A 26,824-nucleotide genomic window follows, 5' to 3' on the forward strand; every position below is an offset into this window, starting at 1 on the left:
GAGGTATCAGTTTTTTTCTTCTCCCCTGCCGTTGAAGCAGAGAGCTATGCTGGATATGCATCGAAAGTGAAGTATCAGGCACATTTGGTTTGGGGTAGTAACCGCCGTAACAAGCCAGCTACTCCCCGCTTTGTGAGTGTGAATCCTTTTTTCTTCTCCCCTGCCATTGAAGTTATGCTGGATATGCGTGAAGTATCAGTTTTTCTTTTCCCCTGCCGTTGAAGCAGAGAGCTATGCTGGAAATTCGTGATGTATCATTCTTTCTCCCATGCCGTTGAAGCAGAGAGCCATGCTGGATATGCGTCGAGAGTGAAGTATCAGGTACATTTGGTTTGGGGTAGTAACCGCCGTAACAAGCCAGCTACTCCCCGCTTTGTGAGTGCGAACCCTTTTTTCTTCTCCCCTGCCGTTTAAGCAGAGAGCTCTGCTGGATGTGTGAAGTAACAGTTTTTCTTCTCCCCTGCTGTTGAAGCAGAGAACTATGCTGGATATGCATTGAAAGTGAAGTATAAGAATGGAGTGATCAAGCTAGTTGAAAGGCATCAGGAATAGAGGAAGGTGGAGGTAGTAATTTGGATATTTGGTTTGGGGTAGTAACCGCCGTAACAAGCCAGCTACTCCCGTCTTTGTGAGTGCAAATCCTTTTTTCCACATTTCCTCTTGCTGTTGAAGCTTAGAGTGATGTTGGAGTCACAGTAACCATGTGTATGTTTATTGAATAAGGGTATTGTCTCCAGGCAGTAGCCTGGAGACAATACCCTTACTGCAGTTCACTCTACTAGAAGAAAATATAAGTGTCTAACATATCCTATTTCTATCTCTGAAAGATAGACATTTTTAATTTAAAAAAAAAAAATTTAATTTAATTTAAAATTTAAAAAAAACCCTTACTGTAGTTCACTCTACTAGAAGAAAATATAAGTGTTTAACATATCCTATTTCTATCTCTGAAAGATAGACATTTTTAATTTAAAAAAAAAAAAAATACACCCAATAAGGCAGGGGTCAGGAACCTTTTTGGCTGAGAGAGCCATAAACGCCACATATTTTAAAATGTAATTCCATGAGAGCCATACAATATGTTTAAAACTAAATACAAGTAAATGTGTGCATTTTATGTAAGATCACACTTTTAAAGTACAATAAGTCTCTGAAAATATTACACCAGGCCTTAAGACACCAATACATCTCCTATTAGGAAAACGGACCAAGTCAGGCTGCTATAGAGTCCTACACAGAAACTACACGCCAGCAGAAAACCTCACCTGAATCACGTGCTGTCCCTCACCTAACATAGAATAAAGAGACCAAAACGCATAACAAGAAGCATGCAGACAAAAACTGAATTGGAAACTGCAACAAGCCAGAGTCTCTGTATGCAGTGTAACAAAGGAAAAAAGAAACATCACACATCCTTATAAAACAAATCAAGAAATATAAAATCATCAGCAGTAAAACTGTACTAACAAAAAGAACATATTTTGAAACAGCTGATGAGTGGAATATCCAATAATTAAAAACTCATATAAAACATTTCCAGATACCAACAAAATATTTCAAAATAGCAGACACAAAGATCCAGTAATGAAAAATAATAAGGATACAAAAATTTTTTTGCTCTGCATACCTGGGAACGTTTGATATCCAGGTGTCCTGAGATTGTTCTGAATTAGCAGGAGGTGGGGTGGTTTGCTTGGAACTTTCTCCTCTCTCAGTCACATACCAGCGCTCTCTCTCACACTGGCTCTCAATGACACACCTATACACACATGCTCTCAGTCACTCACATATACAAATGTTTTTTCTCTCTCACTTATATAGGCTCTTAATTACACATTTACACACATGCTGTCTATCTTTTCACGCTTACACACACACAGGCTTTCAATCACATAAATACATGCTGTCTTTTTCTCTCACACACAGACTCTCATTCACATGCTTACAAACATGTCCTCTCTTTCTCTCATTTACACACAGGCTCTCAATCACATACTCACATGCTCCCTCACCTAAATCAGCTCTCAATCACACACAGACACACATGGTCTCTCTCTCTCATTTAAACACAGGCTCTCAATCACATACTCACATGCTCCCTCACCTAAATCAGCTCTCAATCACACACATACACACATGGTCTCTCTCTCTCATTTAAACACAGGCTCTCAATCACATACTCACATGCTCCCTCACCTAAATCAGCTCTCAATCACACAGACACACATGGTCTCTCTCTCTCATTTAAACACAGGCTCTCAATCACATACTCACATGATCCATCACCTAAACCAGCTGTCAATCAGACACAGACACACATGATCTCTCTCTTACTTATACACACAGGCTCTTAATCATACATACACATGATCTCTCTCACACACAAAGGATCTCAATCAAACACACATACTCTTTCAAACAAACAGGTTTTCAATTACAAACTTACACATACAGGTTCCCAATGGTAAACTTACATTCATGCTCTCTCTCTCTCTCACAGGCAGGATCTCAATCACAGACATACTCTCTTTCACATATACAGGCTCTCAATCATTCACATACATGCAATCTCTCACTCACACACACAGGATCTCAAACACACATGCTTGCTCACTCATTCACTCTCTCTCTCCCCCCCCCCGGGAACTCGCGGCAGCAGCAGCCACCTCCCAACGCTAACCTCCTTCAATTTCAGCCCTCGCGGAGGCGGAGGCGAAGGCGGAGTCCCATCGGCCGCGGTTGAAGATTTTCATTTTCCTCCGAGCCGCGCTGCAGTCTTCTTCCCGCGCAGGCACCCGATGCTCTCCACTTCCTCTTCCGGGCCGCGGGAAGAAGAGAGCACCGGCGTGCTCTCTTCTTCCCGCGGCCCGGAAGAGGAAGTGGAGAGCATCGGGTGCCTGTGCGGGAAGACCCGCGCAGGCACCCGATGACTCCAGCGCTGGCACCCGATGACTCCCGCGCAGGCACCCGGATGACTCCAGTCGGCGTGCTCTCTTCTCCTCCCCCCCGCGGCCCGGAAGAGGAAGTGGTGAGCATCGGGTGCCTGCGCGGAAGAAGAGACCACGCTAGTGTGGTCTCTTCTTCCCGCGCAGGCACCCGATGCTCTCCACTTCCTCTTCCGGGCCGCGGGGGGGGGGAGGAGAAGAGAGCACGCCGGTGCCGCTGACTCCAGCTGTCCTGCCGCGTTCCGCCCGGGCTGACAGCATTTTAAGCCCGGGCGGCGGAGGACCGGGGAGCAGCTGGGTCAGCGGGGAACCGCGAAGTATGGCGACACGTGTCTGAGAGCCAGATGCAGCCCTCAAAAGAGCCATATCTGGCTCGCGAGCCATGGGTTCCCGACCCCTGCAATAAGGCATTAGCTCAACTCTTGCAAAATGACAAGTGGCTGGAGAAAAGAACAAAAGTAGTCCACTTCCAGACAAAAGTGCAGAAAAGATTTCTGGGAAGAGCAACAAGCCGAGGGAAAAAGACCTAAAAGCTATGTTCACAAACGCTCGCAGTCTGAGCCCTGATAATAGAGGCGGACTTGGAAATTGCTGCTATTATGAAGACATGGTTCAGTGAGTCTCATGAATGGGATATGGCCATCCTGGGCTATAACCTGTTGAGGAAAGATAGAGAGGGCATAAAAGGGGGAGGAGCTCTTTATACCAAAAACAATATCTTAGCAACTAAAATGCAGGGGGCGTGGGGTAAGGAGAAAGTGCTGTGGGCTGTCTGGGAGGGGGAATGATGGTGCTTCCATTTACACTGGTGCAGTCTACAAGCCTCCGAATCAGACAGGAGAACTGGACAGAGAACTGGCTGAAGACATCGAAAAGGTGGGAAAAGAAGGGCGAAATGGCGCTCGTTGGAGATTTTAATCTGCCAGATGTGGATTGGAGTATCCCTGCTGCAGAATCTGTAAGGAATAGGGAAATCGTGGATGCTTTTTAAGGGGCTCTGCTTAGACAAAATGTCAACGGAACCCACCGGGGCAGGTTGGTTCCTGACACAACCATTTTTGGTGAAACATTGATGACAGACCTTGGACTTATAATTATGAAATTGATATACGAAGATAACTTGGATCATTAGGTCTTTTTGAAAACATTTTTCAAGGTGAAATTGGAATATGCACTTTTCACAAATGGCTTGTGGAATTCAGAAAATTATACTTAAACTCAAAAAAATGAAATTTTTTTACTAATGATTTATTGTAAGCCAGGTAGGATAATCCAATCCTATCTTAAAATAGGCATCTGAAGTCTTTTTACTCCTGTTGTTCCAGGTATATGTGAACATTGTGGGGTGTTCGATTTGTAAGTAACACTCCCACTGTCTCTCCTTTATTTCTTTGGTTTTCACCTTATATCACCATGTCAGGTCCTGCCCAGAGATCTTCAATTGCAGGAGAGTATACATATATATAATATTACAGGTCTGTGTAGCCATAGATACATTGATATGTTTATTTGATGCCACTGATGTTGATACCTCTATAGCAGTTGTTCTCAAAGACCACCTGACCAGTCTGGTTTTCAGGATAATCCTAATGAATATGCATGAGATATATCTGCACACATTGCCTCCAGTGTACACAAAGCTCTCACATGTACTGTTACTGTATATTCATTAGGGATATCCTGAAAACTAGACTGGCCAGGTGGTCCATTAGGAGCAGATTGAGAACCACTGCTCTATAGCGCTTGGTTCAGATGAGCTCTTCATATTTTATTTATTTATTTTTAGTTTTTTTTATACCGATTTTCCTGCATAAAATGCATATCAAACCGGTTTACAATGAAATAGAATAAGCAGGAAGTAAAATTCCTTAGTCTAATACATTTAAACGTCAATAATGAAATAATTTTAAACAAAGCAAAAAGCTAAATAACATTAATAAAAGTTAAATTATTAACATAAACATAATTATATTAGAAGGAGCACAAAGGTTAGCACGAAGGGGAGCACAAAGGGGAAAACCCCTTCGTTGCGCGACGTCTGGTGTAATTGCGCCGTTAATCGGGTCACCGCTGGCTGGTCGTCATGACGTCGGGGGGGGGGGGGGTCTTCACATCGCTGATTTTCTCTTTTAACATCTCAGTTCATTTTTACTATTTTTTTTGTGTCTTTTTCTCACAAGATGTAGTTTTCTTTAAGTGCCCGATGGTAGTGGGCTGCCCCTCTATAACAGCGCCTGGTGGAATCGTGCCGTTAATCGTTAATCATATAAAAAGGACAACTAGTAGCCAAGGGGGATAACTTTAGAAGACCTGCTCATGTGCCCATATATGCATGTATATGGCCGCACGCACATCTACCCCGTTATAACCCACACATAACAGGAATGTGCAGTTTATAAAATATGCATAATTGTTCCCTACAACATTTGCTCTTATTTTAAAAATATGCTTGAATAGATATTCAAGTTAGCCGGATAAGTCTTAAAAAGTGCTTATCCAGCTATGCAAGATAGATATCTCTTAAAAAAAACACTACTTATCTGGTTAAGAAAGATAGTGCTTTTTAAGACTTATTTGGCTAAGTCTAAATAGCACTTTTAAAAAGCTGTCACTTAGCCTAACAAGTCAGAATTTATGTGGCAAAGTGACGCTGAGCTGCTGTACATGCGCTTTTTACTTTATATTTAAAAAATATACAATGTGGAGATTTTTACATGCAAAATTTAAGTAGCACTTACCGCAGGTGAGTCGCTTTTTATGCATGTAAATCTGCAAATCTTCTAACATACATACACAAGTGAAATTAACAGTTTTACCAATTAGTCTACCAATTTGCCCAGTCTTTAGCCAGGTCTTTAAGACCTCCCACCCAGTCAGTACACACAATAAGGACGTCTACTATCACTTATGCCAGATAATGAGCAGGTGTAAATATACGCAAGTAAGTTGGCCAAATCTACACATGTAAGTCTCGTAGACAATAGTAACTTGCAAGTGTAAACAGTGGCCCTGCTCCAGAACACCCCTTTTTTACACACCTATATTTACAAGCAAACCCTTATTTATGTGTATATGTCTGAGGTTTATAAAATAGCATGTATGCGAACACAGGCTACTTATATTTGCTAATTTATACGCAGGTAATGTTTTGAAAATTCAACTGAAAAAGTGTATAATGTTGCAATGGACAACCTCAACCACTGGATTTGACTTTATATAGGAACCTGGTCCATAGAATGACAATAATGGAGTGGTTGACAGCAAAAGAAGCTTGTTTTAAGAAGATACAATCTTTTTGGAGTATCTGAAACCCAATTCTGGCTTCCATGCCTTACCGTGTCAAAGCCAGATTTTACAAAGATAATTGACTGAAGTCAATATAATTTAAAGACCAATGTTTAGAACTCCCGTGTGTAAAGCTGGTGTTGAGATAAATAATGGCACACATCTCTCTCTAAGTACGTTATAATGTACCAGGTGGTGCTATCTAGGGAAAGGGAATGGGTGTGGGTGTGGGAAGGAAGGGAGGAAGTTGGATACAGTCAATGTCTGATGACTTTACATCTTTATTACAAACATGTTTAAGATTTTCATGAGTTTTTCATTTACAAATATGAAGATGCATTATAGTAGTGAGCGACAGTAAGATTGTAATGCATTTTGCAAAATTTAATTAAATCATTAGTTTTGCAACATAAACATTTCCTTCAAATTTGAAATAATTATTATTATTATTATTTACAGATCCATGGCATTGCCATGGGTTCTTCGGCTGCCCCATCCATAGCCAATTTGGTGATGTATAAATGTGATATCGTTCTAATTGATCCATCACCAGCATTCAAGCATATTTCATTCTGAATACGATATATAGATGACCTTTTATTTTTTTGGTCGTCGGATGAAAAATCCTTGGATGATTTTTTGAATTGGGTAATACAATAGATTCACATTTGAAATTTACATTTGAGTATAGTAGTCACCAGATTAAATTTTCTTGATATTTTGATTAGTATAAAGGATAACCAACTTCATACAACGATATACCATAAACCTATGGAGCGTAATAACTTGAGATTTCACAGTTTTCACCCGACAGCATTTAAGAAGGGACTACCTGTAAGCCAGTTTTTCAGGCTCCGGAGAATATGTTCAAATCATCAAGAATTTAAAAAACAAGCAAGAGACATGGCACGGAGATTTTTTGAGAGAGGATATCCATATAGTACTGTTCAGAAAGCATATAAGCGCGCTAGATATTCAGATCGATCGACTTTGTTGGAATATCAATCTAGAAAAAATATTGCTCCAGAAGTTTGTGTTCTTCAGCATTCAGACAAATCCCATTTAGTAGTAAATAGCATAAAACGCCATTGGCATATTTTACAGTTACATTCTACAGTGTTCACAGATTTACCATTATTTTCCTATACACGAGGTAAAAATATAAAGGATTATGTGGTCCATACAGCAACTCGTAGAAGGAACACTGAAACATTGGAAGGATTTCATGACATTTGCGGAAAATGTGATATGTGCATTCAATCTTTTACTGGAACATTTTGGCAACATCCTAGCACAGGAATACAGTATAAAAAAAGAACCACAACCAACTGTAAATCGACTAATATAGTGTATTTAATTCAGTGCCCTTGTCCTTCTATTTATATAGGACGAACAAGCAGACAAGTTAAGATCCGTCTAAGAGAGCATCGGAGCAGGATAAACACGGTTAATATGGAAGCTCCGATGGTAAAACATTGTGTTCAAAACGCTCATAAGTTCCATCATTTACAATGGACGGTGTTAGATCAAGTGGGACACTCTGACTGGGAAAGTGATATTCAAACAAAACTGAATTATTACGAGCAAAAAAGGATTTTCAAATTATCCACACAAAGACCTTCAGGTATGAATGAAGCAGTGGATTGGGCAACTCTGATATGACATCACAAACACAGAACGGTTTATTATTGGCCATATAGCTTTGGGAGATCAATCAGTGGCTGCAGTCACATCCGAAGGCTGGTTTAAAAACAGCCTCAGAGAAATAACATGGAGGATCGTTTTGGAAACGCTGAAAGAATGGAATGAGTGACAGTATAAAATTTTGGAGCATATGTATGCTTGTTAATGGGTAAAGGTTGTGTTCATTAACCAGCACATTTAAACATTTTGTTATTCTTTTTCTGCAGAAGCAAAAAAATATATCGCCCCTGACGAAGCATTTAAGAAACATGAGCCTTGTCGGGCAGGCTGGCAAAAACATGAGTGCTCCTTCAGCGTTTTAATCGCTCATCTTAAAAGGATAAGTGTTAACAAAACTATATATATATTCCAAAAAAAGTGTAATCAAGACCAATGATTATAAAAGTTAAGTAACTACATATGAAGATACTCATGCAGTTAATAGGTATTTATTACCAGTGAGAGTATATGCATTCAATTCAAAAGTAACAGCAGGCATGGAAACCAAACGTCCACCTGGAGAAGAAGCAGCAAGAAGCATCACTGTCTGCAGCAGACCCCATCCACTGAACTACTACAAGTACAAGATTTGACCTCCAAGGACAGATGGGATAAAAACCAGAGTGCCAAGACATAAAGGGCTTCTCCTCCACTCGGAGCCCCATGCCAAGATGCTGAGCAGTGGATATTCAAAAAACTGCTTAAACCATGTGTATCACTCATTCAAAATCACACATAACACTGGTAATATGCTGGAAGGATCCGGCAAATGAATTAATGTATAGCTTTCAACCAGACCTCATACACTTTAACCAGAGCTTTAAAACAAAATGCTCTGGGTGGATACCACATATCTTGGAAAGCTTATGTGCGTTGTGGTTTTAATCATTGGTCATTGGTTGTGAAGCTCAATTGCATTGCATTCTTCATTTTTCATTTTTTTCTTTTTCTATTATGTATTTTTTTTGTATTGGATTATTTTTAAAGAGAATATAACATACTGTGGGAAGTACTTATCTTAAATATCACTTATTGTTTTATAGGAAGTACTTATCTTGAATGACGTTTACAGCTGAATATCTTAAACTTTAAACCGGAACGCCGGAGTAATAGAAACAACTACGCCCGACGCGGCTCGCGTTTCTTTTTTTGCTTCTTCAGGGGCTCTGTTAAGTTGTATTGAATATATGACTTATATCTCCCGACTTCCACAGCCTACAAATCAGGATCAGCTGATTTGTAGGCTGTGGAAGTCGGGAGATATAAGTCATATATTCAATACAACTTAACAGAGCCCCTGAAGAAGCAAAAAAAGAAACGCGAGCCGCGTCGGGCGTAGTTGTTTCTATTACTCCGGCGTTCCGGTTTAAAGTTTAAGATATTCAGCTGTAAACGTCATTCAAGATAAGTACTTCCTATAAAACAATAAGTGATATTTAAGATAAGTACTTCCCACAGTATGTTATATTCTCTTTAAAAATAATCCAATACAAAAAAAATATATAATAGAAAAAGAAAAAAAGAAAAAAATGAAAAATGTTTTTAAGATGCTGAGCAGGGCATTGAGCGACTGAAGCTCAGCTAAACAATGTACTTCACCGTCAGTGGAAGCCAGGCGAAAGGGAAGCACCTTGGCCAGAATCTGGCTCAAGCAGGGAAAGGATTGCACACCCTTCCATAAAGGTATATGTAATGACCATTCTCATGTGCCCCTGGCTTCCTCCTGGACGTTGGACTGAAAGTCAAAAGAAGTGAACACAAAGAGGCAGACACCTGGACTGCAGGACAAAGGAAACAACCTCCAGGTTGTTGAAAATACAGTTGGGAGACTTCCCAACCATATAAAACTCTCTGCCAAACCCAGCAGGGAGTTGCTTCTGAGGCAAATACAGCCCACCAGGTCCATCTACCCTCAGTAAACAGGCAGCGTATACTGAGTCCTCAACTCCAACAGGGTGAGAACAACCTGAAAAAGAGGTCCGTAAACCTCTCTGCTGATAGCAAAAACAGAAATGCTGCAAGAGACAGCCTCTGTGGAAGAGGACTTCCTCACTGATCTGGGAACCTACAGTGTACCAGAGGAGAAGCAGTCTGGTCAGCAGAGCAGACAGCCCATTAGCCAAGCAGAGGTATCAAACCTAAGGCTTGCGAAAACATTTTGCACACAAGCAGAAAGCTCCGCATGGATAGGGACTGTCTTGTCAGCCAACAAATGCATCTACTGACAGGGTCAACTCTGAAAGAGGAAATAAAACCTTTAAGTGACTGCAACATGAGTGGGGAGTTGTTTTTGTGAAATCCTCCAGCCCTGACCCAAGCTGCCACAGATATGGCAAGCTGTTGGAAGGCCGACAGGACAGTCAAGAAATGGAGGTAAAACCTCCCCCAGAGATAGAGTACTACCCAAACTTGACACCAATGAGTAGGAGTGGCACCAAGTGAAAGTATGCACATTGCACTCAGCAGGTATCGGAAGAGGCATTCTGCTCACATGAAAGGAATCCATATCTGTTTCTGGGAAATAGTTTGCTCTATGAAGAGTTCCCATCCGGGTAGCTCATTGCTCACCACAAGGCATCTCCACTGCGCAATAGTGCAACAGTGGAGCAAGAGCTCCTGATGGATCGCCTTTGGATCCTGTGTAAAAACTGAGGGCGGCTGCCACACAAAGGCTAAGCCAGCCCAGAGAATGGGATGTGACAAACAATCCCTTCTCCAAGCAGAAAACAAGGCACCGAGAGGAAACCTACTGAGGGCAGACTTCGAAAGCCAAGTCAGACCTCTCAAACCCAAGGTGGGGAGAGTGCACCTCTCAATCAGACTGGTTTGATTCCGGAGACCCTCCCACTCCCCAAACGAGAATAGGGCACATTTGCCAACTTATGAGATTCTACTGACGACAAGGACAGTCACTGATGGCCATTTAGTCAGACACTATGACCAACATGGCAACTTGGCACAGGAAAGTACAGCAAAAGTGATCCAGTCAGTCACATTGCTGCACCGATCCATGCGATTCAAGCTCTGTATCATCGCCCCGGTTGGAGCCATGCACTGGAGAGGGAATGAGCTCTGGAGACTCCCCCTAAAAGGGGTCCAGAGCATAAGCCAATAAGAGAGGAGGCCCATAAGGAACCATGCCTTCCTGATAGGGGAGGTATCCCTGATATCCACCCCAAAAATGGAGGGAATAGGAATGCATTCTCAGCCAAGACATCCCAGTGCACCAGCGACTGTGCCACACAAGTTTGTGATGTCTTCCAGCACAGGAACGCAAACACACACGTGAGTGGGCACTTGTCAATTGAGGTGCCCTTTCAGCAAATCTGTGCCCTGTAATAGTAGTACTGTGCACCCGCACTGCTGTACTCCATTGAGCCAACAGTGCCGCGCATGCACAGAAAGATGCAGTGCTCGCAGGCCTAGCAGTACATGCCATGGCCTGCACAAGAGAAAAACCGCAGCAGTGAACAGTGAATAGCATGTGAGGTATCACCACTGGTGTCATATATCACCCCCGGGTGCCAGACACATGAAAGCACTAGACGGTACCCATGGCGCCACCTGCCAACAGCTCCTGATAGCGATCAAGAGCCACTGCAAAGATGCACCTGGCACAGGCACAGGCACATCCACAGCATGGAAGGTATATCTTGGTACACATGGAGACAGTGAGCAATACCGGAGACACCCTGTATGGCACCTATCATAATGTGATGGAAGGAATGGCACCCAGGGGACTCTACAGCACTCAGGTGCCCTCCACAACAGGAATGGTGTCAACAGTGCCTGCGGACCCAATGGTAACACTGCTGTCCCTGGTACCCAGGCACTCCACGGTGCTGACAGTGATGGTAGTGCCCTTGCAGTGTGCATGGCAATCTGAGGCACAGATGACTCCTGCAAGTGGCAACTCTGCCTTCAGTGCTCCACTTTCCTGATGATGCTCTATGGCAGCAGTAGTGCTCACCGCACTCAAGCAAGAGCAACGGCACCAAATGAATTGCCTTATGTCACTTGGAGGCGCCCTTCAATGGCAGCACCTCCATGGCACTGACAGTATCCCACAATGCCTACATGTTCAATGGCAAAGCCACTCACGGTGCTCAACAATGTGGAAGGTGACCCCTGCACCTGTCGACATGCATGGCACATGATGGCATCCATGGCGCTTGATGTCCATGGAGTGTGATGGCAACCATAGAGCATGATAGCAACCCAGGTGCCCGATGGCAACCATGGCGCTTGTTGGGAACCCAGGAACTCAACAACTACCATAGTGCATAATAGGCAGACAATGCTGCCAATGGCCTACAGTGTCTGATAGCATCCAAAATGCCCATGGTGCTTGATGGCATCCATGGCACCTGATGGTGTCCATTGCAATTGATGTCGAGGTGACTGGCACCTGATGGCTTCGAGGGCAACCCTGGTGCCCGAAGGCGGACAGGGCCCTCGTCATCGACAGCCTCCATGATGCTTGCTGGCGTCCACTGGGCTCAATGGCGCAAGGTGCTCAATGGTGTCCATGGTGCCCTTTGGCACCAAAGATGACAATGGCACCCCCGGCACCCATTCCGCTCAAGGGCATCGACTGCAATCATAATGCTTGATGGTGCCCATGGTGCTCGCTTGCATTGATGGCATTCACAGTGCATGATGGCACCACTGGCACTCAATGAGATTGATTGTGCCCATGGTGCTCAATGGCCACCATGCCACAGTGCTCAGCAGCATTGATGGCGTCAATGGTGTCCATGGTGTGTGATGATGCCTGTAGTGCAAGCTGGTATTGATGGCACCCATGGCGCACAGTGGCACCTCTAATACTCAATGGCCACCATGGCGCTACATGCTCAACAGCACCCATGCCGCTCAGCAGTATCAATGGCATCAGTGTTGCCCATGGCAAACAATGGCCTCCATTACACTTGACTGCATAGTGTCCATGGCCCTCGACACAGGGCACTGACTGGCATCCATGGCGCTCGATAGTGTCCAAGATGCTTGATGGCATCCATGCTGCTTGATTACTCATTAATTATACATAATATTAACCTAAAACAGTGAGCTATCTGTACATAAAACTCTACTAGAAACAAGTCTAATACAAACACACTGAATAAATTACTGAAAATAATTGATCTACAACTTTTATGCTTTTAATTAAAAGATTTTGTGCTACAGAATTCTTAGGAAAATTAATTGAACATAACCAACTGCCACCAACTGGTGAGTCGAATTAAGCATACTGTAATCTAAAACTGAACTACTGAGGAATTCAGTTCTACCACTTATTAAAAACACAGATGACTGAATAAGTTAGTGACCAAACTGAAAAACCTGGCATGAGCTTTGGGCCACTATGTCACACAAAGCATTTTTTGTTCAACCACTTTATCATTTTTTTCACCAGATATAGATACAGACATTGAAGTCTTGCAGTATAAAAAATATTTAAACACATAATACAATTACATAGATAAGGAATTTTCAGTATTTTATTTATGCTATCAGCTAGTTAAAAAGCTTACATGTTATATCTGTAACATAACTGATACATTTGCAACTCTAAATTCTCTATACAAGGTTATCGCCATTTGATAGTCATTGATGGCAGAGAGTTTAAGATCACCATCAGATATGAAAAGCATGCTTGCCTTCTTGCTGTGCCTGAAACTGGTGAACTTTTACAGACTGAAGCCCTTAAAAATTGATGATTGATTCTCTGAATTGCAGGGTCTGCATTGCATGTGCATGGATCCACAAAACCAGCTTCTATCAACAATAACATTGCAGAAACCGAAGTGTATTTCTAATTTTTTTTAAATTGTAAACATATGTGAGAACACATTATTCATGAAATGACATGTAAGGCTATCATAAGCATATAATAATTTTTTCAATAATTTTGTCAACCCAAATAACATCTACCAGAACACACTAGGAGTTCAAACACTATATTATATTCTTAACAATTAGCAGTATTTCCACACAATTACACTTTTCATCTCCTCTAAAAGAATTTCCTGGGATTTCATGGTTATAACTCACTAAATACCGATTTCGTTGATCCTTATGCATATGCAAATTATGGTTCTCAAACCACTTTTGTCATGACTGCTGGGAAGACTGCTAGTTGAGTAGTTCACCCAACTTTCTCCAATCAGGAACATCCACACAAATTTGTTGTAAAAACATCTTGTGAAGCTGTTAATGTGGTAATTCATTGCTAAAAAGACTGCAACAGTACACATTTGATAAATACTTTTCCAGACTATATAATTCCTCGCAAATACAATATTTATTGACAACCTGACAGGCTTAATGCAAAGTAATGCAATGAGTTAAGCTGGAACTCGCGTATCATATCGCATTAGTTTTGTGCCACTCCTGTATGACAAAATAAAGGTCCCTTCGCAAAGTCATATCATCCAAATTATACTACAAACTCACAGGGTCATTCATCAAAATGCATTGTGTTACCGCACGGTGTAAATGCAAAATTTTAGAAGGAGCAGGTGTTTGGGTGGGATTAATTAAAATGAGGGGGCAATATCGCACCGTGTGTTAGCATAACGCATGCTATCGCATGGTTTTATGGCAGAAATAACTACACCTTTTTTCCTGGCGTTGAGCTGTGCGATATGTCCAAAACGGCCGTAACGCAATTTGCGATACATTTTGCAAACTGTATTTTGGCCATTTCTGGGCTTGGGAAGGGAGAGGGAGAGGTGAGAGAGCCTCTGGAGAGGCCTTCACAGTATTCAACTATTTATATCACTATAGGAGGGCCAGCTAATAGCTCGAGGTGAGGTGTTGGTGGTGGTTTAGGGGCCAGTTTTACATGCAGAGACGTATGAACAGTATAGTACACATCGGTGAAGATTTGATGTCATTTGAAGTAAGGAAAGTCTCACAAAGTTGAGATTTCAACTATGTTCTCTCACCCTAGCTTGATGATAGTTATAGAGTCCATCAAGCTAGGGCGAAAAAATATAGTAGAAATCTCAACTTTGTGAGATGGCACCACTGGCACTCAATGAAGGCCTTATAGTCAGTCTTCTCTCTCTCAGCACTTCGCGGGGTGCGAAAACGTTACTGCACCACGTGATACTACATATGTGAAGCACTATGTTAAACACGCCCCATTTTTTACCGCATGCGTTATTTTAGCATTTTGATGAATCTAGGTGTCAGCTTTGAAAGTTGCAATCTATTCCACTTTCACGATTAATTAGAGCTGATATTTGGGCCTGCTTTTCTGAATCTCCTAATTGTGACCAATCCATACAAAATCCAGTTTTAAACTTTGTGCTAGTTTTGAAAAATTGATTTCCAAAGATTTTGCTAAGAATACCTGCTGCTAACCTTGCATGAGAAGTCATGGGTTTTCCTGGGACAGCCCCTTTGCTTTCTTATAAGCTTGTCCATAGCTAACCACAATTTTTATCAAATAGCAGTGTGCAGTTACCTTAAACAGCTATCTAAAACCATGAAACGTACATATCAGATGTGCAAGCAGCATCAATTTTATGAATATCCGATATTCCATGGTTCATTCAAATGCAAAATCGCCACTGAAACTACTCTAATTCAGTACCTAAAAATATGCTTTTTTCTAAACATTACTTTAGCTTTACTTTTAAGCTAGAAGAATTAGAATGTCAATAGGATGTTAATTTATTAAAATTCATCTTACAATTAAGAGCCCTAGCATTATAACCCTCTCCATCTTGCATTTTATATGCTATGTATTTTCTGAGCAACATGAACGACACCTAATGTTTGGCATTTAGCACATATCAGTCTTCAGAGCAAGAACACTGCAAACTATCTTCATCAACAGAATAAAAACATACAAGAAACCCCATCTGCCAATTAATGTCACCTAACTGATCAATATACTGCTAAAACTTCTTCCTAAGTGTGTCTGCACTGCTTCATGCCTTCTTATACAGAAGACACTGCTAAGATGCATGTGCATTTGGGCTAGGACTTTGAAATCCTATCTGTCCAGTCTTCATCTTGTCATAAAGGGGTGAATATTCAAAGGCTTACACAGGGGTTGTGTGTGTAAATTCTGGATACAGATGTGAAAGTAGCCACTGTGTGCAGTAAGTGAATTTTCAGAAGGACGGGAAAATGTGCATACAAAGAACGCATTTTGATGATGGGTTTTTAAAATGTGCACACATTTACGTCTTTTATAAATGGATTAGTCGCACACATAAAACATGTGCATGCTTTTACCCTTGCAAATCAATGCATGGACATTAAATCTGGCTTCTCTTTTGTCTGCAGTATTTGGGTGGGGGGAGGGGATCTGGAGCAAGAGGTGGAGGGGATGTGGGTGAACCATCAAAAGTCAACTGGTGTAGATCTCAACAAAATGGTGCTTGGAAGTATGTGCACAAGTATATTCATAAGCAAGATACATCAGTCAACGCTATAAAAAACCTGTCCCTGCACATAAACAGAGGGTTATTACGCACACATTACAATTATCTAACGCGTAAAATATATACCCAAACTTTTATAAAATAGGTGTATAAACTTTGCACATTTTAACATTTAAAAAAAATCTGCGCGCACTGAAACATCCATATGTACTTTCAGAGTGGTGATTCACAGTACTTTATAAACTGTACACCTCCCACTACATAGTTTATAAAATACAGGCAGAACTTTAGGGGCATCCACTCATGCATGTGTTGAGTTATGCATAAGACTGAAAATTACCCCCTAAAGGAACGTCCAGCCCCTAGTCTGCTGGCATCACACGAAGGGAAAATACATGTGGACAAATCCATCTAATTACACTGTAAATGAGAGGGTGATAAATGAATTGTCACCAAAGAAAACTTGACCAAGATGATAGCACCAACCCATTCAATCCATGTTTAAAATGCAATAGGTCCCAGTACAGATGTACCTTTGTAAAGTTTAGAGTGATTAATAAGACATTTTCAAACATGATCTTTTCTTTATATGTCCCAAGAAAAATGGACAAAACAAATTCTGAAAAACCCGGTCTCAGCAGGCCACATGAAGCACGGGATTAGGTTTCTAGATGTCGAGAGATTACGAGGAGCATTTCACAGTAACATTTTTTGTTTCAGATTCTGCGCAGGGCTTACTGTACACCAATAAATAAATTACTAATACAGCATGACAGTCTGAAGAAGAAAACAGTCCCAATTAAAAATTTTGTTTCTTCAAGTTCACAGATTCGCCCAGTTAAAAGCAAGAAGGCAAACAATTTTGCACTGGATTTCAGAGGGATTACATGGAACAAAAGTAAAATACATGTTCAAATTACAAACAGAATTTTACAGTTCACTGTCCCGAAAAGGTAATGGGCACAGAAGTGTCTCAGTCCAGAGGTTGGGGGTCTGCAATAGGCATGGTGTGAAGTACTTCATCGAGAAGCTGCAGAGCTCGGTGTAAATGGATTTCAATCCAGCAAGGGGTTTCCTTGATGCTCTGCCGTGGGTAATCGGGCCCCCACCCTTTCACAAAGCTCATCCGTAATATACACAGCCGGCGAAGATCATCCACACCAATGCCAGCGGCTGCCGACAGACCTAAATGAAAGAGAGCCAGGATGAATATAACTTGCAGGTATAGACCTGTAAAGGTAGATTTTGGGTTCCCAAGGTGCTTCATATTCATCTTTTTATTCTTCACAGAATCAAATATATTCTGAACATACATATTTACAAGTAAAGGAAGATAGAACTTAGGGATCATTCACTATACCATGGTATCTTTCCCTCAGGGAATGACCCTGCGGACTTTGTGTTCCAGCAGTATTTTTCCCCAAGGGCAAAAATATCGCAGCAGAGAAAGACCTCAACTAACTCACAATGGCAGCCCTGGAACTGATGGGGCAAAGGCTGGCCAATGACCATTTTTCAAGACGGCCACCATCAGGCCCGAAGCCTAAGGCACACTCTAAGCCCCCATTGAACTACCAATGGCAATTTTACAAGGGGTGTTCAGAAGAGGGGCTAGGGTGTAGGCGTCCACTCAGCTACTACAGATGGCTGTATGCAGAATGGGGGATCCAGGGGTCCGAATGGATCACCAGAGATTATTTATAGTATGAGGCGGGGTCAGGGGGAAGCAGGATGAGGAATGAGGATCTTGGCCAACGGGAGGCCAGATTTTTTGGCTGAAGTGGAGGGGTTAGAGTGAAGGGGTGGGGCTTGTGGTGATTTAAAAAAGTTAATTTTTAAAAATTTTCACAATGGGTGGACTGCAAGGGTGGTGGTGGTGAGGGTTAAGACAGGGGTCTATGCAGATCCACAGTTTGGGGTGTTCTTGGGGCCCAAACAGCCCCTTTAAGGCTAGGCCCTGAGTGCATTGGAATGTGTGATAACGTCCCAATCTACCCGCAAAAAATTAGCTACAACTCAGCTGTAGCTAATTTCAAGGTAAACAGAGAAGCTTGCAAATTTTTAGGCAAGCCATATTTGATTTACATAGTTTACAGTATTAATGAGCTCATAGAAACATAGAAATGATGGCAGAAAAGGACCAATCGGTCTGCCCAGCAAGCTTATGCTTATGCCAGTATCTGCTGCACTGTGCAGGTTAGCCCCATGCTTATCAGTTTACCAGACCGTAGAAGTCATTGTCCTCGGATGCTGTTTGAATCCAATTTCCCTTAACCGTTGCTGTGAAAGCAGAGAGCAATGTTGGAGCTGCATCAAAAGTATCAGGCTTAGTGATTAAGGGTAGTAAAAGCCGCAGCAGCAAGTTACCCCTTTGTTTATTTGTTCCCCAAACCATAAAAGTCGAGGCCCTTGTTGGTTGCAGTCTGAATCCAATTCCCCGTTTCTCATTGCCGTTGAAGCAGAGAGCAATGAGGGAGCTGCATTAACAGTGTCAAGGCTAATTTGCTAAGGGTGAACTCATTAGCATGTGTGGTACCAGGGCTGGAATAATGCGAGGTATTTCAAATATCTCGCATTATTCCAGCATTAGGCCATTTACCGCGTGAAAAATAGTATTCTTCATGCAGTAAATTGCCTAACGCGGCTTAGTGAATGAGGCCCTTAGTTTGATATTGACATGGCTAAGTAATAAAAATGTAGTACTGCTGCTATGAAAAAAGAATGAAATTGGTTTCTGTGCTTAGTGTCATGCAACTATTATTTTAAATGAGAAAAAATAAATCTGCAAGAAAGATAAATTAAGTAAACCTTTTCGCAGATTATCAAATCTTTTGCGTGCACAGATTCTAACAGAAGAAACATGATGGCAGAAAAAGACCATATGGCCTATATAGTATTGCAAATGGCTCCAGATTTTCAGAACAGGTTGATCCACTTCTGGTTTTACCCCACTGCATGCAGGGGACTTGTGGTCTTGTTTTTCTTGGGGCACGCAATAGGGAAATCAGAACTGCAAGCCACTACATGCAATGGAATAAAACCAGGACTGGATCAAACTGTCCTGAAACTCTGCAGCCAGTTGGCAACCTTCGGTCTATCTAATCTGATCATCTTTCCTTTCTGTTGCTGTATTCTGATTCTCCTGTTCTTCCACATTTGGCTCTCCAATAGCCAACTAATCCCATCGTGTATACAACTGGCATTCATTCCCTACCTGTAGGCTCTATGTCTACAGAGTGTAGGCCCTATGTATCCAGCCCGGTTTAAATCTATAATTCTATTTAAAAATAAAACAGGCCACACAAGTATAGAAAGAATGTCTAGAAATACTGCCCTCTCTACCATATATTGTGAATTTATATATATAGCAGGATAAGAGAAAACAAAATCACTGACTCTACTAAGTCAAAATAAATAAAAAAATAAAAAGTATATAAATAGAATCCTTGCAAGTCGTGCAATAATCAGCGCAGTGCAAGGGTATTAGGCACCCTAGGCAAACCTTTAGCTTTCCTTCCCCTCCAAGTAACATTCTCCTCTTAACGTTGAGGCCCATAGGCACCTGCCTCCCCCTGTGAGATTTTGGTAATTAACTCAGTCATGAATGGAGGAGCAGCCCAGTAGTTAGCAGCAGGCTGAGAACCAGGGAAATCAGGATTCAACTCCTGCTTTGCCTACAACTGCTCTTTGTGACCTTGGGAAAAATCTCGTTACCCTCCATTGCCTCAGGACCGAACCTGGGGTCCTATTTAGTAAGCTTTTTCCCCCAGAGACACAAAAAATGGGAGAAAACCTTTAGTAAATAGACCCCTTAGATTACAAGCTTTCCGGGACTGGGAAAAGGCCTCCCGTACCCGATTGTAACTTGCCTTGCATTCAGGTTTGGAACAGCAAGTACGGTAATTATATCTAAAATCCAAATCCACCCCACCACCACTCCTCCTAGAACAATCCTGTCAAAAACACAGAATTGAACATCACACTTGAATCATGGCACAGTGCTTGATGAATGCGTCATCTGTGATTTTGGGGGGTGGGGTAGTCAAAAAAATTATCAAGAAATATATAAACGTATAAATGAAAAGAAATCCATACCACACTGGCTGAAGATGATCTCTGAAATAGCAGTTTCCCCTGACTACTCACCATACAAAATGTAATTAAATTCTCTTGTCACAAACTCTCTCCTTAACCAGGCACTTTGTAAAGTTACACATAACCCTTCAAAAAAAAAACCCCCACCACCCAAAGCAGCACTAACTCTCAGAATTCAAAAATTCAGCAACCCTTCCTATGAAAAGGCAACAATGTATATATTATTCTGGACCCTAGAATACAAACACACCACCTATTAGGAAAACAGAACAAGCAGGACTGCTGCAGATTCCTAAACAGAAAGAAGACCTCACCTCAGTTACACATGCAGAAGACAGAATAAGGGACCACAAATCATGAACAGAAATATGAACTGGAAACCCCAAGAAGCCTGACTGAGAGAGAAATGTTTTGCTGAGCAATATACAAAGACAGATGCACATTCTGAAAGCTGACAATCACTAAAAAGAAAATTATTTTTTTCCTTCCTTTTTCAGACATTTCCTTTTTCTGATTGCTTTGGTCCCATTCTTTTTTTTTTCTCATGTCTGTCTTGAAACTCATTTTTCAGGCTCTCCTTCCCATTTTCTGTTTCATCTCTTTCATCCTTTTTTCATTCCCTTCCCTACATGTATCACTTATCACTGATTGTTCTCATTTCTGTCTTCTCTACCTCTCTATCCACTCATAGCTAAATTTCACCCCCTCCTTCTCATCATCTTCCACCTACAGCTCTCCATCTCCCAATACTTCATCTTCCCCTTACCGAGTTGCTCTCCCCATCAATCTCTCCTGTTCTCTGATTCCATTTGACTCCTAACAGTAACCCACTCTGTGCTGATCTCACCATAACTCATCATCTACACCAGGACTTTCTCCCCTAACCATCCCAGTTACTCTCACCCTGTCCCAACCATTTCATTTCACTAAGCCCATCTCATGTGTTTATCCCCTCCAGTCTGACTCCCTCACCCCAATTATCCTCTCTCATATTCTCCCTCCCCCTATCATCCTCTCCCATTCACTTCCCTTACATGCTCTCTCCTTCCTTCCAATACCTATCCCTCTTTCATATTCTCTCCATCTCCTCTTCAGCTGCCTGAGATTTGAGCACTGGGGCCATCAAATTGCCCCTTACGCTGTCCACAAAACTGTGATCACCTAAGTTCACCTAATCATTGCTTTGGCTCCATCCATAATATCTGACAGGGTGTCAAATAAATTTAAAAGCACATAAAAATCTGTAATCACGCTCCCTTTGACTAGAAGTTCCACACAGAACCAATGGAACCCAAGGGCATGAATTATGCAGGTCCGGAAAAAAAATACCTGCATCAGACTCCTCTTGCCCCTGCAACCTGACATTTCTTGAAGACAGGGACGGTAACTTTAAAATGAGTACACGCACACATGCCCATATATGCACATATGTAGGTGCACACCCATATGAAATACATTTTATATTGTCCATGCAACTGCGTGCACAATATATAAACTACACCTATTCACATATATGCATGTCTGTGGGTATACATGTATGAGAGAGAGAGAGGAATGTCTGTATGTAAGAGAGAGGGCATCTCTGTGTGCATATGTATGTGTAAGAGAGCATGTCTGTGTATGTGTAGGTATGACAGAGAGAGTATGTCTGTGTGTGAGTATATATGAGAGAGAGGGCATGTGTGTGTGAGTATATACGAGAGAATGCATAATGTTTGTGAGCAACAACTCCTTTCTTCTCCCCCTGCTAATCCACAACAATCTCAGGGCATCTGGAAATCAAAAGATCCCAGGTATGGACAGCAGGGGATTTTATCCTTATTAATTTTAAATATTGGGCGCTGTATGATATGTCTGCTGTTTTAAAATAGTTTATTGGTATTTGGAAAATTTGTATGACAATTGCTGGATGTTATTCTATTTATCAGCTGTTTTGAAATATTATTCCTTTTATTATATGGTTTTACTGTATTGATCATGTATATTTCTTGAGTTTATTGTTTGTTTTATGTGTGTTTTCAGTTGTTGCACTGCATACAGCGTCTGACTTCTTATGGTTTCCAGTTCAGTTTTTGTCTACATGATTCTATTTATAGTCTTTATTCTGTATTTGATGAGGGTCTGGCTGTGTGATCAAGGTGAGGTATTCTGCTAGCCTGTAGTTTCTATGTAGGGATTTATTGCAGCATGGCTTGTTCTGTTTTCCTAATAGGAGGCATATTGGTATTTTAGAGCCTGGTGTAATATTTAGAGCCTGGCAATTAGTGCCATTACTCAAACTACTGACAACCCTAACTGTGAAAAAAAAACTCAATTAGTGCTGTTTTTGTATGGTAGGTCTACTATGTTGAATTTGTACTACAGTTTATTCATGGCTTTCTGAGGGCCGTCCAACCCAACAAATATTACAATAGGCTTAATACCAATTCCAAATATCCTTTTTACTTTTTTCTGCAGGGTTTCTGGTTGGCACCACATCAGTGCATGTAAATATAATATACATGTTGTAAGTGATATTTTTGCCTCAGAAGACTGTACATTGAATGTTCTTTTTCATGTAAAATTATGATAATTGATTAATTTTTTTTAATCGTGTCTGGGAAGGGTATGACCCGGGAAGGCAGGGGGCAACAGGATGTAAGTTTCTCCTAGGGTGCCTTAATACCCTTGCACCAGCCCTACCCCAATAGCAGTCAATAAAGTCTCTAGAGTAACAGCAGATGGTTTAAAAGTAAAGCAAGTAACTGCTCTAGAATTGCCAACAAGGGGAGGTTCCCAGTAGTTCTTAAGTCAATAGGTGAATTCATAATTGCAGTTTTCCCACCATAAGTTGATGTATTGGCATAGATACTTTCGGTTTGCTGAGCCACTTAAAGAGAAACTACTGACTACTCCATTCTAAGTGCTGGAGGTAAACAGGATACAAGACTCAATGAGATTGAAGCCTCCCCATGAATGGCGAAGAAATCACCAAGCTCCTTACGTACTGTATGAGCAGGTAGATCAGGCTGAAGAAAACCTTCTATAGGTGGCTGAGAAGTCAGGCAAACCAGTCCAGAACCTGACAACGTAGTCTTGACAGTTTCCTTACTCTTCTTTTCCATTAGAATGGCCAATACAGAAGAGTAAAAAAACAACTAAAGAAACACTTACAGAAATCAAGTTTTTCTTCCGAGGGCTGCACACTGTAGAGCATTTTCTTTTATGCGCCTCTGATGATATCAGACACTGGTATATAGAGGACCCAAGGCTCAACCAATGGATCTAATTCAAGGGACTCTCTTGAGTCACTCGGGAATCTTCGTTGACTCCCTCGGTGCTTCCAAAGAACAAATCGGAGTGCCTTCTTTTATGCAGCTCTCTCCGTCGTGCATCTGATGACATCAGACACTGGTACAGAAGAACCTAGGGCTCCCGCAATGGATTGAATTCAAGGGTCTCCCATGAGTCACTCAGGTACATCTGCTGATTTCCTCAGTGCAAATTAAATGTATTAAAAAAAAAAGTGACATGACTAATGGTAGTGGGGGAGTTCCTCAATAATAAGGACAATGATATTTTTAAAGAAGAACTCAAGTATGAGATACTTAATATTAAATGATGCAGAGACACTATTTGTGATAAAGAGTAAGAGGTTATGGACATGGTAACAACATGGCAAGCGTTTTGCAGAATTAAAGAGTAGAAAAGAAAAAGTAGATTTATTAATGAAATGGTGAAAGCATAACATTTCCTACAAAGCTCAATGACAGATTCAGAGAATTCTATAACATTTTATAATGCTGGAACTTCAGGGTGGATGCTACCAATATTAACTCTTTTCTGGTACAGATTCTTTGCAAGTGTAACCTGATACCTCTCCTTCTGTCCAAATCAGCAGGATTTTATCCAAGGGGGGTAGGCTTTGGGAATACTCTATCTGTCCCAGTCCCTCCACCTTCCATGCGACCCCAAAATAAAACTATGGGATTCACTCAGTTCAAGTTCAACTATCTTGTTTATTGACTCTCACATGAATAACACAAAAGTGCAGGTTCTAGTTTAGAGGTAGCAGGTTGCATTTTTTTCAAAAGAGTTCCAACTACCAGCACAACAGTAGATGTTAACACTGTCTCATGAAATGTAATGCTTTCATATCTGACACTGCTGCTCAGTTTTGAGAATCCACATTTAGTGGAACTGATGTAACCCCAAGGTACTCAAGCACAGGTGTTTACCCCTTGCATGCCTCAGCTGGAAGAATGTCAAGAAGATTAGCTGGCATTACCCTCCCTGGAGCCTTCAAATGCGCTACAGGGAGCTGGGATCTTCTAAGGCAGCATGCTGAAAAGAGCAGATGTTGCTTGTTCCAAATCCTGGAACAAGCAACATCTGCTTGGAGTTATGGTCAGCTAACACTGGCTTGGAGTTATGGTCAGCTAACACTGGCGCATGCTCATATATAGCAGCAAAAAATTAAAACTTCCACAAGGGGCAACTAGAGTGCCATTGTAGCTAGTGACCATGGCTTACACAAGTTTTGGATAAGGAGCTGCTGGAAAGTCCTAAGGATAAGAAAAGCCATGCTGGGTCAGACCAAGGTCCACTAAGCTCAGTATTCCGTCTCTGACAGTGGCCAGTACGGGTCACAAGTACCCAGCATATCCCAAAAAGTAGATCGATTTCTTGCTACTCACACCCAGGGAGGGCAATAGCTTTCTCTAGTCTACCTAACAACATTTTATGGACTTTTCCAACCTTTTTTAAACTCCACTATGCTGGTCACCTTGACCACATCCTCTGGCAACAGATTCCACAGTTTCATTGTGAGTTAAATCTGCTGTTTGCTATTTTCGAGGAGTGTCCCCAGTCTGGTGTCTGTTAAAGAGATCAAGGAAGATGGACACCTGCTGTAGACTGTAAAGTCTCCAGGGACAGATGGAAAGCCCGCTGAGTTTTACAAAACATAAAAGGACTTTTTCCTCAAAAAAGCCTGAGAGGTATACAGTTTTGCTTCTGGAAAAGGTAATCTACCAGAATTGGTATCTTCTTTTATATTAAAACCAACAATCAATATCAATATTAAATTATCAGCCACTATCTCTTAAGTGTGGTTATAAAAATTCTTGTGAGAGTCTTAGCAGATCACTTAACTAAAGTAATATGCCAGGTAATTTTTGTTGATCAGAATGGTTTTATCCTACAGAAGCAATGCTAGCATTCATGTTTGAAATGGAACATGCTAGAGCAGGGGCTCCCAACCTTTTTTTTTTTTTTGGGAGCATGAACCCCTTTTCAACCTCCAAAATTTTCATGGACCCTGCATGCTTCTCTTTCATTTATAGCTGACGTTATGTGCCATATATAGAAAAGAGATTAATGTGATAACAAAGAAATAATTATATGCAACACCAGGCTCATTCATAATACATAAAACCTATTAAATAATGCTTATTGATATAAACGGAATACATATAATTGCAAAACACAGCAGTAAATGTGCAAGAAGGTAATTCAATAACTTGTGGTGTAACTACAGGCAGTCACAGCTGAATCTGTCTCAATCTGGATCGACTGAGGGGAATGGACGGGTGGAAAGAGAGAGAGGTAGAGAGAGAGAGACTGGCAGGGTGGGAGAGAGAGACTGATTGGCAAGAAAGGGACTGATGGAGGGACAGTGAAAAACTGGACTAGTGGAGAGAGAGACTAGAGGAGAGAGAGAGAGAGCCTGGTGGAAATGGACTGGTGGAGAGATAAAGAAAAAACTGGTAGGAAAGGTCTGCTGGAGAACGTCTGGTGGAGGTAACAGAGAGAGAGAGACTGGTGGGAGATTGGTGAGGAAAGCGCGAGAGAAAGACTGGTGGAGATGGAGTGGTGGAGGGAGACAGACTGGCAAGGATGGACTGGTGGAGAGAGAGCAACTGGTGAGAATGCACTGATGGAGGGAGAGACAAATAGGGATGAACTTGTGGAGGACGACAGAGTGACTGGTGGATTGGTTGGGATGGACAGTGGAACAAAGAGAGAGAGTTGAGAGACTGGTGGGAAAGGGGGGAGGGAGGAGGGATGTTTGAGACAGGCCCACATCACTCAAAGGGAGATGTGGAAAAAGGTTTGGTGCACACATTTCCCTCCCAAATCGCTCTCCAGAAAGGATTGTTTGTGTTTTGATTTTTTTAAAATTATGATGATTTTTAAAGCAAACCTGTGACAGGGAAACCACCCTGTTAGTCTGATCTTGGTGGGGTCAAATGGCGCTCTCCACAGCTGCCTGTTACCAAACTCCGTGCATGCAGAGTCACGACACCCCCCCCCCCCTCATAAAGCAAGAGGCACTGCTTCAAACATTTTGCACCTTTGTTGCAAGACGCTGGGCATGTATGTCAGCCGGAAGAACCTTCTAAGTAACAAAAACCAATCCTGGCCAGTTTCAGC

The 26,824-nt window shown here is 41.7% G+C and overlaps 1 protein-coding gene across 1 annotated transcript in view; it reads right to left on the bottom strand.

The window, feature by feature from the left end:
• Positions 1-13,059: 13,059 nt before the first annotated feature.
• The window catches only part of SMAD4 (SMAD family member 4), a 180,898-nt gene continuing 167,133 nt past the window's right edge, over positions 13,060-26,824 (bottom strand). Inside the window, exon 12 of the mRNA XM_029579983.1 lies at positions 13,060-17,500. Coding sequence (XP_029435843.1) covers positions 17,289-17,500 — 212 coding nt within the window. The 3' untranslated portion in view covers positions 13,060-17,288. The remainder of the gene's footprint in view (positions 17,501-26,824) is intronic.

The sequence above is a fragment of the Rhinatrema bivittatum genome, chromosome 1 (assembly GCF_901001135.1).
Source record: "Rhinatrema bivittatum chromosome 1, aRhiBiv1.1, whole genome shotgun sequence".
Classification (NCBI taxonomy): domain Eukaryota; kingdom Metazoa; phylum Chordata; class Amphibia; order Gymnophiona; family Rhinatrematidae; genus Rhinatrema; species Rhinatrema bivittatum.